This window comes from Macaca fascicularis, chromosome 2 (assembly GCF_037993035.2).
Source record: "Macaca fascicularis isolate 582-1 chromosome 2, T2T-MFA8v1.1".
NCBI lineage: Eukaryota > Metazoa > Chordata > Mammalia > Primates > Cercopithecidae > Macaca > Macaca fascicularis.
In genome coordinates, this window is record NC_088376.1 from 12756783 (window position 1) to 12770724 (window position 13942).

Below are 13942 nucleotides of genomic sequence, written 5' to 3' on the forward strand. Positions count from 1 at the left end.
TAATTACAAATAGAACAGACATAAAGAAAGCCTCTATTACCAAATTTGCAATAAAAACTCGATTCTAGACCCAGGTCAACAATGATTTCTACTACAATGAAAAGCAGACTACATAATTGCAGGAATTCTAGGCATAAACTTATTATAATTGTTTATAAATACCATTAATAAATCATTATAATGTATAGTTACAATAAGCATTGCCTTTTAGAAAAGGTAGGAAGTAAAATCATATTTTTCATAAATAATATATATTTAATATTATTTTATTTTAGCATCAGTTAGTCCTTTCCAAAATATAATATTCTCTTGAAATGATGTTTGATATAAGATTGACCATTTATAGCATTGGGACTGGATCCATTTTTATTCTTATCTATTTTGCACTGAAAATAGATTATTTTGCATAACTCACATGTATCAGCCATTTGATTGATAGTACGTTCACCGTTTTGAAGAAGAATGAGCCAAATCATGTTTTTCAGTTTTATGAAAAACCTATGCTATGATTAAAACTATGACAAATTAACCAAAGTTAAGCCCACTTATTCTTATGTAAGAGATCATTTGATGGCAAAGCTTTCTTCCACTAGTGACATTAAAATTTATGATGTAGGAAAAAAAAATCCCAATGACTAATAATGTCTCTCACTGAAAATTAAACTAATGCTCACATGACATGTGACTAAATTGATGCTTGTACCCTCATAATTTGGGATTCTTAATGGTTCTCAGTAAACCTAGCCAATCTAACAAACATAAAGAAAAGTTCTCCGAAGCTAAGATTCTTTTTTGGAAGGGGCTCCATTGTGAACTCCCTGTTTCACTATGCTTATAAAGTCACACAATATAAATGATGAAATAAAACATACTTTCATCATAGATATCTTAGCTGAGTTTTCCAACTTCAACATGTTTTCCCTGGGGATGTAAATATATAAACTTTGTAAAAATCGAGTGTAATTTGATTATAGAGTCATTTATTGCAGTTTGGGACAGAAATGTCTTCATATGCAAAGGTTCAGGCAGGTCCTAGGGATAGGATTTGCTTCTACTTGCTAAAGAAATCACTGGGACATTTCTGGTCCAGAAGACATGGCTGGGGTGGGGAAGATTCAGTTTGACAGTTAATCTTCAAGGGAAACTAAGGGCTCCCAGGCCATGAAGGTGATCTCATCGCTTCTTCAAAACTGACTGAAACATCCAGCCTCTGTATGTATGAATCTAAAATTATAGAGGGTTGGACATATATTATAAATGCATGAGCAGAGGCTAAAGAATATCCACCATAAAAAAATGTACAAATTGATGCCATGTGTTGACAAATACTATACTCAGGAAAAAAATTCTCTTTTCTATGCATATACGTTACGGTGTTGAAAGAACACACAAAAGTGCTATAGAGTTGGTAAAAAACAATCTGTTATTTTTTAATATTTTTATTGATATGCTCAATAATAAAATACAAGTGTTAATAAATACATTGGTACAGGATAAGTTTATATCCAACAACAGTAAAAGAGTGATTCAAGTTGCAGTAATACACTGATAGGTAAATAGTATAACATTAGAAAAGCAAAATTCCTTTAACTTAAGGACAGACTGAACCATCAGATATGGGTCTGAGATCAAGTAATACAGGTAGCAAGAGTTTTTCCCACACTGGAAAATGAAGGCAGTTTTCCAAATACTGTGGATTTACAAACATTGGGGAAGCGATACAATCCATACACTGTATACTTCTGCCAGTGTTCTCTGGGATTCAGTCCGCACATTTTGTAAGTGCCGGTGGTACCTAATGAAGGCATTGCATATAAACTCAAAAGTCTGTTTCTTTATTCTCTAAAAAGGTAGCACGGCCACTTGCTTATATGTGTGTGTCTGGATGTTTTCTATCAGCCCCCTGCTCCCACCACTCCTCAGCCAATCCAAAGAGAAGCGTGCAGGCTCTCATTCTCTCCTACAAAGCTAGTCTTGGTTTCTGAGCTTGGAACCAGCAGGAACAAAGCACCATTTACACCTTATTTCTCTGCACCAATTGTATGGAGACACTAGACTTAGGTCCAGAGTGGGCACTATGATACAGATGATCCCTTAAAAAATTTCCTCCTGGTACCTTTTCAAATGGGACAAAAAGCAGATTAAGTCTATAAAGGCTGTCCTTCTCTGCCTGGCATTAGGAGTGGGGGACAACTGGGGCATTACTTCTTACAGGGTCTGTCATTCTGCAGAGTTAACATATATTGTGAGCGGTACATTACAAGCCATCAATCAACATTTAATAATATAAGCCATGATATTCACATTATTCTCCCTTTTCAATCTCCATTAAAAATAGAAGCACAAATAAAATGCTGAAAGAAAGCCACACGTTTCTCAGAGCCCAAGTAAAATAAAGCATGTGTACGAAACACAGTAATGGCCACTGAAAGATAGCCTGTCCATGCCTTATGACATGAGTGGCGTGTTGAGAAAATGATGCTAGAAAAAAAAAAAAAAACACACATTCTTAGGACAAAATCTATTAGGAATTTATTTTTGGTCCTTTTAAAGAAAGTGCTCTCAATGCTCTCTGTTTCCATGAGGGGAATTCAGAGTATTTCAATTAAAGTAAAAAGAAAAAAGCAAAACCAAACCAAACAAAAATAATGATATCTTAATCGATTTTTCCCTCCCCTGGGCTCAGGTAAACCATTTTACTTTTGTCTTGACTGCTCCCAGCCTCTGATAAAATAAGTACAATTTCAGCAGCAAGACCATTTTTTATAAAAGCTAATATGATGCCTAAAAGGCAAACAAAAATAAGTATGATGTGAAGTTTCCCATTTTGTCACGAAATAATTTTGTTGAAATTTAAATTTTTATAACCTACTAATCTTGCTGTAAGGAGCAAAAATAAGGGTAAAAATATGCAGTGATAGATTAATAATATTAAAGTCACCATCAGCTCAGATTCATTTCTGGACAACTTTTGCAGTATTGAGAAATCTCCACCAAAGGCCATAAAAGTATTTCTCCAAAGTTCAATGCACCTTATTCACTATTTCCTAAGTTTCATATGAACCAACAATTGTATTTCTTATAGGCAAGTGCATTTTAGGGAGCTGAGAGGTAAGACATCTCCAACAAGGAAGGAGAGGGGATACTTGGGATTATATTTGGTTCAGCCTTATCAAAAGAGAGCCTTTGAGGAAATTCAGCACTACTGTGCCTACTTTTTATTTAACTTTTAATCTAAATTCTTTTGAATTCCTTTCCATTTGCAGTTTTCAGAGAGTCTGGAAAAAAACAAATGTAATACTCTGTGACAAACCATTAAACTATTTTAGAATGTTGAATAAGCAAGGGATGAAGCCAAAAAATGAATTATTTTCTTCAATTATATTTTTCTCCCCCAAAACACTGTTTAACACCAAATTAAGAGCCATGCACACAAAGGTGGATCCCGTTCATGCAATTAATGATAATGACAAGGGGATATACCTGATCCTGAAGACTTTCACCTCCTGGTCTGGCAGAAGATTCCTCACAGACAGCAAGACTGCGAGTCAGTTTACCTTTTCCTGCTCCTGACTAGGAGGGGGGAAAGAAAAGGGAAGGAAAGGAAAATAAAGGAAACAAACAGGAAACATTCTCATACTGCCAAATCATCTCCACATTTACATGACTTCCCCAAATGAGATTTTTAAAACCAAACTTCAAGTCTCCCGATCAGTACTGTCTACACTGGCTCTAAGCATCATACCTCTATATTGATGGGGATGGAAGTAAAGAGGAATGTGAACAGATAAATTAAAAAAATACTTTTAGTAAATTGTGTGCGTCACATTGGGAACATATGAAGAATGAATTGCTGCCATTTCCTGAAAATATCAGGAGGAAAAAATGACAAAATTAATTTCTACTAAAACTAAGTTTGCAGGAGATTTGACTGAGAAGATAGTTAAAAGGATGAAGAGTATGTACTAAACAGCAGTATCTGTTTACTTCAAGGCAGAAATCAAGTAGTGAGAATAAAACATCTACTCTAAATTTTATTTAAAATAAAAACAAAACAAGTGGTCGTTTGTTTTGGAAAGTACTGTCAAATCTCTACGTGCGAAAACAGGATCAAATACATACATTTACAGGTATTTGAACACTACATCCTCTAATTAAAATATACAGTGCCAGAAAGTAAGACATGCATAAACACAATCCCATCAGAAACAGCCAGCACCAGTACAACCAGGATCCCCCACAATATCTGGACACAATCATCCGAACTGCTGGCAAATCTTTTAACTCTGATATAAAATATGCAATTTATACCCATGATATCAGGTCTACTTAGAATATTAAGAAGCCTACCTTGGATTTTCTTCTTTCTTGATTCTGAGCCTCCAGCCGCCTCTGTATGTTGGAAAGAAAATAAAACAAAATAAAATAAAACAAACAAAAACAAACAGTAAACCAACAACCAAGAGAGAGAGAAAGAAAGAGAGAAAAATGTCACTACTGGCTACAGTAGAGAAGTCAATAATAATAGCAACAGAACATCACAAACATTAGGGAGGACTCCTCCTTCCCTAGCTTTAAAAATCTTTTGACTAACTTTTAGCTCTTTTCTCTTTATAGCAACTATTGGAAAGGGGAAAAGGAAAAGCCAGCTTTGAAGTCTTTTGACCATCATGCAGTTATCTGCCTTTGTTAACGGTTGGTATATAAAGAGTTAACACTTCTGTAGTTTAGTTAAAAGAAAATCAGTACTTACAAGCTTTTTGTAAGTGCAGTTTGCTTTCCTTCTACCAAATCTCTTTCCCTTGTAAACCATGATGTGTTTCACAACACTTTTTCATTTCCTTTAATCACTCCCAGTCTTTCTTCCTCCTTCTAGTATTCTCTCTTTGGCTGGGAATTCTAGGGTTTAGCTTGGTTGCTAATAAGATTTGAGCCTTAGCATGCCCACGAAAGTCAAAGGAACACCTGCCTTTGATTTTTCTTAGTTTACCATAAATTGAGTCTTCATCTTTCCACAGAATAGCAAATTCATTTTTAAAACTCAGCTAGTCTAAAGCTGCCTTGGGAGAAGCCCTCCATGTACACCTTGAGGTGTTCTGGAAATGGGTAAGGGGATGCTGTGTGCAAATTCAGAAAATAAATACTTTCCTATGACTTTTTCCCCACAAAACACATTTGAGAGCATGGTTGGGTTAGGACAAAAAGTGACAAAAATCAAAAAAGTAGGAGACTAGCATTTCCTAATGATACAACTAGTGAAACTCTTTAAAAAATAAATCTTTAAAGTATTCTGCAAATAAAAGAAGGGATCTGCACGCAGTTGTATGAGAGTAAGGGTCTCTTCATGCTCACTCACCTGAAGTTCCAGTTTCTCCTCTTCATCCAGACTTTCTGATTTAACAATGCCGTTCTCTGGAGTAGCCGTCTCCTGCTCAGTCCCTCCTTCCTCTGCTATCGCCTGATTCAGGTCTCCTTGCTCAGACATTCTCCCCGGTGCAAATTAAAATAACAAGATTTTATGCCCTAGAAGGTTAAGATATCAGAAAATAAAGTCAGTGTAAGGTACTTACTATCATTCTTTAGATATTTCATTTCTCCTTTCATATTCAAATCCAAATGAGCAATTTTGAGAATTTTATACAAAAGGGGGAAAAAATAAGGTGAAAGCAAGTACCCAAGGCATGCACAAGAGGCAGATACAGTTGTCCCATCCACACCCCCTTTCCACACACTTGTGAATACACCTTGCCATCAAAATGGGTCAACAAATCTTAGAGACACCTAACTCCCACACAACTACCAGTGCCCGATTCTCCACTAGAGTAGAAGCAACAAAAGAGGATATTTCTCCAACTTTTGAATAAATGACCCTCGACTTCTGACTCAAGATGTGGTACTGATGTTCTGCAGCATCTCTAAGATGACTGAAAAATTATTTGCAGGTTCCAAACATAGACATGCTTCCCTAGATATAAGGAATACGGTAGTCTGCAAGGGCAAAAAATCTATTGAAAAGGTAACAATTCAGCATAAATATGGTATCTAATTTTGGCAAGAAACCTTTCAGGGTCAACATTTCCAGGTTTCGAACTGACAGCTACGTTATTAAAAACGTAAGCCCTCTCCCAAGCTCCTCTCAGTTGCTGGTGCGACAAGATCCTGTGGAAGGGAGTCTTTGGCAGGCAGCTCTAATGAAGCTATCCCAACTAAACTCTACTTCTCCATGCTCACAATAGACTACAGACACTGGAAATGGCTTTTCAGAGTTAAAATCTGTTATTATTTTTTTTCTCCCTACCTTTATAAAACCCCTGACACTTCCCCTTCTGATGTGCTGTCAAATGAGGCTCATGAATAATTTAGCATTTACTTCCTCCTCACTTTTTTTAAGCTGTGAGAAAAATAGAAAGCAAAAAAAAAGAAGAAAGAGAAGGAGGGAGGAGGAGGAGGAAGGAGGAGGAGGAAAGAGAGAAGAAGAAAGAAAAGAGAAAGAAGAAGGAGGAGAGAGAGGCGCTGTAGCTTAGAAAGTTAGTTCTTTAACAAAAAATTCCCAAGCAATGACTGTCCCATTCCCAGTCATTACAATGGTAATTATTATTGGACAAATAAGAGTTTTAATATGTTTCTTTGAGAGTGTTCAATTACCATTTACTAATTCAGTAACTTTATTTCCAACTAAAAATAGGAAGCGTGAGAAAAATCTAAACCACAGAAATTTCGCTAAAATCTACCACGACAAAACAGATGGTATCTAATGATATCTGTAAAATACACAGGCTTATTCGGCAAAGGATTGTGGGAATGTAAAAGGAAGTTTTCCAACAGGATGGTAGCTTGAGTCTGTAAAGTGACTAGTAAGCAATGCATTCAGGTTTTGGGAGGTTTTAGGATATTTCATCCAGTGCATTCTGACGGATTTCTTATATTTCAGTGACACTCAGTATGTGTGGTTAATGAAATAAAAAGTTCCATTTTCCACTGGCAAACAGCTTGCTTCTCAGTGCATTGGGTAGGGGACTTCTGTTGTCCTAACTCATTTTTCAGAGCATTTAAGTAAAAAGCAGACCATGACCAGATTTAAAATGGAGTGAACAAATTGAGCTCTAATTCTCCGAACTACAAGCCAAATGAGTCTCTGATACAGATCCTGTCATGGTCACATTCAGTGAACTGCTGGATACAAGCAGGCACATTTATATAATAATAAATCTAAAATACAGATGAGATGACAGCCAGACAACAAGACCTTTACCTTTCGTGCAGAATTCCTGCTGTAGGTCTTGGCGACTTACTAGCGGCTTCTGTCGTTCTACGCCAGGAAAATCCACACAAGTGATCAGAGACAACTGGAGTCCCATGTCCCCATTAACAGTTCGGAATGCCCATCTCCATGCGATTCCCTTACACAGTGTGACACATCGTCAACCTGAAAAAAGATGAAAAGTAAATAATAATAATTGCAATAATCATGGTAGGGTGAAGGATGAAATAAATAAGACGGTGTTTCTAACACTAATGACCAGCTTCCAGCAAATCACGTTCACAGCTTGATCCAGCTCCACCTGTCTCAAACTGCCTGCTTCTTCTCTAATGAAGGCTACAGCCGGCTGTTCAAGTCAGAACGGCACCCACGCAAGGAGCTAAAATTAACAATTGCATTATGCACCGAAGATTACTCACTTCAATTTTAACCTTTTTTAGTGAAATCTCGCACTTTGTATTAAAAAAATAAAATAAAAAAAAAAAAAACAAGCTTGTGTGTTTGCCCCAATGAGAATCAGGATCACCTATGAGCAAAAGTTTTGCCTCCTTTTTCTAACCAAAGCCTTTATCTTAATTATAGATTATATTATATATTTTAATGCTGTAGTTTCTCTCTTTACGAAAGTTACCTGAATAAAGTGCACTGAAAGGTTTTGATTAAATGAAACATTCTCTATGAAAGTTAAAAAAAAAAAAAGAAAAGAAAAGAAAACTTTTATAATGGCATGGCTGAGAAAGCTCTTTTCTCTCCACTTATAGTTTGGGAAGAAGAATGCCTAATATTCTTGTTGCAGGGTGAACACAATCTATCCACAGCCCTCCCTCCCCATCGGGATTGCCACTGCCAGCTGGGCATTCTGTTTGACAGCGAAGAAACACTGACAGAGGGATTCAACAGATTTGCAAACTTCAAGCCTGTTGAAAACAATCCATGCTATAATGTGCACTTTCTCTTTCTCACAACTCCTACAGGAGCAGCGGCAAAGACAGCTTGAATGCAAACACAGAGACGGGCTCCTAATAATATTTGCCCAAATCAAGCTGCATCTCTTCCTTTTCCCTATAACTCTACTCTGGTGCACGACGGCTAAATCCAACAGCATGCACACCTCTTCCAACATATGCCCGTCTATGAAAACACTAAATGCATCCCAGTTATTTAGTTTGAAGGTTAGAAACCTCTCCCTCCTCCTTGCTACCCTCTTCTCCCAAGTTTAAATGAGCACAGCTGGTTCCTTACAGGATTTTACTGTGGCTATATTAATAACATATTGGGTTACAAAGCCATTTGTTGTGCAAAGGGAAAACAACTGTTGAAAATTCAATCACTTGTACAGTCAATAGTTTCTGGATTTATTCATGTTTTATGAAGATGGATGATCAGACTTTAAACTATGTTTCTTTCATTTTTGGAAATTATATGGCTTTTGAGAGCTAGACATGCATTTACGACAAAACTGGATTGCTAATCAATAGCAATTTTATTTTTTCAATTTTGATCATTTTCACCATAGCTACTATAACTAATAATATTAAATAGAAATCATCATGTTTTAAAAATTAGAATCTATTTAACTAAGAAGCCTGTTATCTAATATGTCTTAGCATAAGCGTCAGTGATGGTTATGAAATGCATTCTGGATTCTGTTTTACTTTTCCCAAGTTGAATGAAGTTCCCAAGGATCACGGCAACTCTTTTGATTTCTCTTTAAGACCCTCATATTTGTACAGTTCACTCAGCAGGTGAACAGCAATGTAATTTCCAAAACTAAGTCTTAGATGCATTATTCCAGCCTCAGTAGGAGGATGCAAGATATAATTCTTTCCAGGAAGAGAGAAAGAACAAACTGATATTCACATAACTAACTCAAAGCGGGGACAGCCTGGATATATGTGTGTGCGTAATTACCAGGACACGTTTTGAAATAGCACCAAGCTCTAAAGTCAGTGAGGTATTATTCTTGCATGCCTGAATCATAAAGTCATCATCTACCAAGATAAAAGAGAATATGGGCATATGGGAATGAGCAGAGAGGAACATATGGATCACAAATATTTTTGTAACTGATTAAAATTGTTCTCTTTGCTGAGAAAGCAGTGCCAGGAAATCAACCCTACTTCAGCTTTCTGTTCACCAAACTAACCGGACTCTTCCACTGCCATTTAATCTTGATCTGTTTCAATTTCTTTCATTTCTGCAAATAATCCAAACTATTTTTAACAAATATCTTTTCTTCAACATTTAGCTAATAAATACTCTGGCCAAATTTCAACTGTCACAGTTTGAAGGATGGAAGGAGAAAGACGAGACTATATACAAATGCACAAAATAAAAGTTACTGTAGCTTTTTTTTTTAGTGGAAATACTATTTTAAACATAATTTTGTGGGTAGCATTTAGTAAATGCTGTCAATAGTTTGCAAATTAAGCTACAGAAAATTAATCAACAATGCTGTAAACTATTTACCATGAAGATAGTAAGTAAAATAATTGCTATCTCGCTTTATATTCATACTGTTTCTTATTTCTTTAGTTTACTTTAGAGTTGAACACTGTAATGATTTGGATTGTGGATTTGAGCAAGAAAGGAAGAGAGAAGAAAGGCAAAATGAAAGCACCAAATATGCTGTCTTTTATCATCACTGTCAAAATAGATATGTGCTCTGTGTGTGTGTGTGTGTGTGTGTGTGTGTGTGTGTGTGTGTGTTGTGTGCGTATGAATCACTGTGCTGCCAATTGGGAAAGAAAGGTCAGATTTGATTCAAATTTCAGCAATAATTTAGTTCACCAATGAAAGGGAAATTAAAGTTAAATTTTTATCAATAAGTTGGGAGTGTCACTGTATTAGTCACTTTCCTCACAATACTTATGCTAAAAAATTAACAAGAGAAAGACTAATATTAACCCAAATTAGCATGGGTACTTTATGATGAAACAACACAGTCAAGATTTACTTATTGAAATTGAAATGTTTTGCCAATATGCACTGCTGCTGCTGCTTTTTTTTTTTTTTTTTTTTTTTTTTTTGAGACGGAGTCTTGCTCTGTCGCCCAGGCTGGAGTGCAGTGGCCGGATCTCAGCTCACTGCAAGCTCCGCCTCCTGGGTTCACGCCATTCTCCTGCCTCAGCTTCCTGAGTAGCTGGGACTACAGGCACCCGCCACCACACCCGGCTAGGTTTTTGTATTTTTTAGTAGAGACGGGGTTTCACCGGGTTAGCCAGGATGATCTCGATCTCCTGACCTTGCGATCCGCCCGTCTCGGCCCCCCAAAGTGCTGGGATTACAGGCTTGAGCCACCGCGCCCGGCCTGCTGCTTCTTTTTAAGCTGGGCATGGTTCTGTAAATGAAAGCCACTTGTATATTGGGGTGGTTACTGATTTATCAAATTGTCACATAAGACATATAAATATTGCAATACTATATAAGCCAAGCATATAACCCATTCTCAAAACAACTATTCTGTTAAAGTTTAAGAAAGATTTTGAACCTTTAAAATTAAGTTTAAAGCAAGAAAAAAAGTAATTGGGATGTAATCATTTCAAAAATAAGAACAACAATGCCATGAATAGAACATACATACTAATATCTTTAGCAAGTCTGAAATTTTCCCAAGGTGACCAAAAATATCAATGAGAAATTTTCACACTAATTACCCTCCCAAAATGTAATCGTTCAGCAGTGTATAAGAAACACTCAACCAGGAGCTTTACCCTTTAATTAAACTCTTTATGGTCAACCTCATGTGCAGACATTCTGTAAGGTTCTTGAGCCATCATGAAAATGCCAAAATTGCCAGAAAACTATGTTATTGGAAGAACAGAGGGGGACATTTAAGAAAAAATGGTTAAGATTTTGGGGAATATAAATGTTTTAAGGAATATCCTTGCTTAAGCTTTAACCTAAGAGCCTGACACTTTATAAACATGTAGAAGGTTATATATAGGATCTCACATTTCCTTTTTTAACTGTGGTAACCTGGATCAAACATAACCAAGATCAACATTTAGCAGAATGCCAAAAGTGGAAGGAACTGATGCCAAAGCTCTGCACAGGAGTAGCACCATATCATGAAAGCCATAATGATCATGAACGCCATTAAAACTAAGGAAGGTCTGTTGTCAATAAAAACATCTGAAGAAAGGCCTTGTGCCAGTGTTTTATTTCTTTATTTGTATAACAAGTCTTTACTAATCTTCTACTGTGAGCAAGAATGTTCTACACTGTGACATGTTATTCAGGTGAACTAACACAATCTCACATTTAAAAATATTTTTTTCTTCCTGAATATAAATTAAAAAATAAGCAAATTAATATACACACATACAGATCAAAGGCAGAAAATGATACTATAAGATGGGAAATTGGAATTCTGCTTTACAAAATTTCCTCTGACATATTGATGAATTGATGACACATATGTATACAGACTAGTTCTTTGGATGTAACATTCCATGGTCAGTACTTGACTCACACCGGTACCTACTAAATGCTATCATCATCATCATCATCATCATCATCATCTTAGCAGTACCTGGTGACATACATTGCTATTTATGTATCCAATGTGGACACAGCAAGAATAAAAAGGTTAGACAGAAAAAATACAATGTTCAGAGAACACCTGCACCTCCACCAGAATCAATGCATGTACAGCCAATGTGCTTTCGCCAACAAAGGGTAACAGACATCATACTTCACTAAAAAAAACAACTCTATAATTTTTTTTCCCAAAGCTTACCCTGGATATGGTCCTGGTACAATACAAACATCAGGATGTCAATAATCTGAATGAGAGAGCTGGATGGAATGCAATAGCTGATGGGCAGCCTTGTCACAAGACTGGCCCAGTTTGTGCATATTTTTGCTACAGATAAGAAGGGATTTTTGACCAAAATCAATGTCACAGAGAATGAAGCCAACGGCTCTGCTTCCGTGTTAGAAAATAAGCCAAGAATCTGACAGCATCAAGGTTAGTTTTAGTTTGAATGTGTGACCATTGAGACCAGTCCAAAGATTTTTAAATGGCCTAAACTTCCATAACCCATACAGGCAAATCGCCACCTTATATTTCCAACATCATTCTATTAAGAGTCTGGCATAATTTATCCATATGCAAGGTGGTGTCATCAACCTCCAGCAAGATGCAAACTTAAAAAAAAAAAAAAAAAGTGCAAATACCCAGAAAACCACAGAGCTGCAAAGAAGCTTGAAATTAGTCTAACTGACATTAAATTCAATGACTCGGACAAGATTTAGAACCAGACTTATCTACAAGCAGAGTTGGTTCAGGAAACATAGTCATTTTGACTGGATGTCAGAGCTCTTTTCAATAACCTGTGTTCCTCTAGTGATGGTTCTATTAGAAATAAAGGGCAAGTTTACCTAATCTATGCAATTAATTCCCAGTACGTCGCAAGAGAGACCCACACATTGTTTTTCACTGGACCACTATCTTTTCTCCTTGTGAACAAGCCTACAAATACTGCACAGAAATGACCTGAGCATATCAACTGATGATGGTATGTGTGTCTCTTTCTTGGATTTATCCCCCAAATCACATGGACACATTTGGGTTTCTAAATCTTATGCTCAGTTTCTCTTTTTGAAAATCCTTAAGGCCCATTTTTCATGGCTATCAGAATGCCCAATTTCCTCCTTCCACACCTACAATTCATAGTGCCCAACTTTCCAAAAGCCACACAGAAAATTACACGCCTGCATTATTCCCAGATAAAGTGTACCCAGGTTTTGTAGGTAGGAATGATAATTTTTTAATGTGGAACAACTAATTATAATCCATACTGGTGCTGAAACATGGGTAACATTTCAAAAAGACTGTCTCCTTAATCTTTAAGCAACAAGCCAGGATCTCAGACTTGAGCAATAGCCTCATCATTCCTAGTGTAACTGAAACAAATTTCCCAGGTACGTAAATAGTTCTGTTGGGATCTTGTGGATAATGATACCATATAACTTTGCTAAGGCAAAAATGTTCTTAAGTAGTCAGATCTTCCAGGAATTTCAGTGAGTTACACACTTACCCTAGATATTTCTCTCGGTATCACTGTTCTGTGATCTCCTATATCAAGCAGTACTATTTCAGGGATGAGAAGTGGAAATGATCCTCTGAAATGATGATACTCTTGTTTGGGCATTATTAATCTAACTGGTACTGGAAATTCTGCATTCTACTTTCAGTTCAATTCAATTTAATAAAATACTTAAAAGTTTCTTCTTTATCTGGATGTCAAGAAAACAATTCATTATTTATTTTCAGTTATTTCTATTGGAGACACTCTCTAATGAAACAATAATTTTTCATAAAGTGCATATCTTCAATTCTGGCTTAAAGGATTCAAAAATATAAAATTCAACACAAAGAAAAAAGGCATTTTTAATAAGTGGGGAGAAATACTAATTTTAATAGTAATCATTATATCTGACATGAACTCTTTTCTTCTTCATTCCTACAAGATGTGAAAGAAGCATCTGTCATTTCAAAAACAATGAAATAACAAATGTGATGCAGTAAGAGGTGCCAAAATGGGAGCTAAGTGTTTGAGTTATTAAAACCTTTCTCAAAGAAAGTAAAAAGGAAGAGACATTTAGGTAAAATGAATAAAAGCAAATAAAAATTGCTAAGTTGTTATTTTGTCTGATGTTTGAAATGTCCATAAA

The 13942-nt window shown here is 36.2% G+C and overlaps 1 protein-coding gene across 50 annotated transcripts in view; it reads right to left on the minus strand.

Annotated features, from left to right (window-relative positions):
• The window catches only part of ARPP21 (cAMP regulated phosphoprotein 21), a 157427-nt gene that overhangs the window by 108384 nt on the left and 35101 nt on the right, over nt 1-13942 (minus strand). For 18 of the 50 annotated variants that reach the window (XM_074030826.1, XM_005545490.5, XM_074030824.1 and 15 more), the window contains exons 2-5: nt 7253-7426; nt 5357-5523; nt 4351-4392; nt 3484-3573 (exon numbers count right to left, since the gene is read on the minus strand). In XM_074030826.1, coding sequence (XP_073886927.1) covers nt 3484-3573; nt 4351-4392; nt 5357-5485 — 261 coding nt within the window. In that variant the 5' untranslated portion in view covers nt 5486-5523; nt 7253-7426. Of the gene's footprint in view, nt 1-1405; nt 3279-3483; nt 3574-4350; nt 4393-5356; nt 5524-6298; nt 6392-7252; nt 7427-7511; nt 7590-13942 lie in introns of those variants that run through there. The other 32 variants (XM_065539759.2, XM_065539750.2, XM_074030818.1 and 29 more) reach the window with 7 other exon arrangements.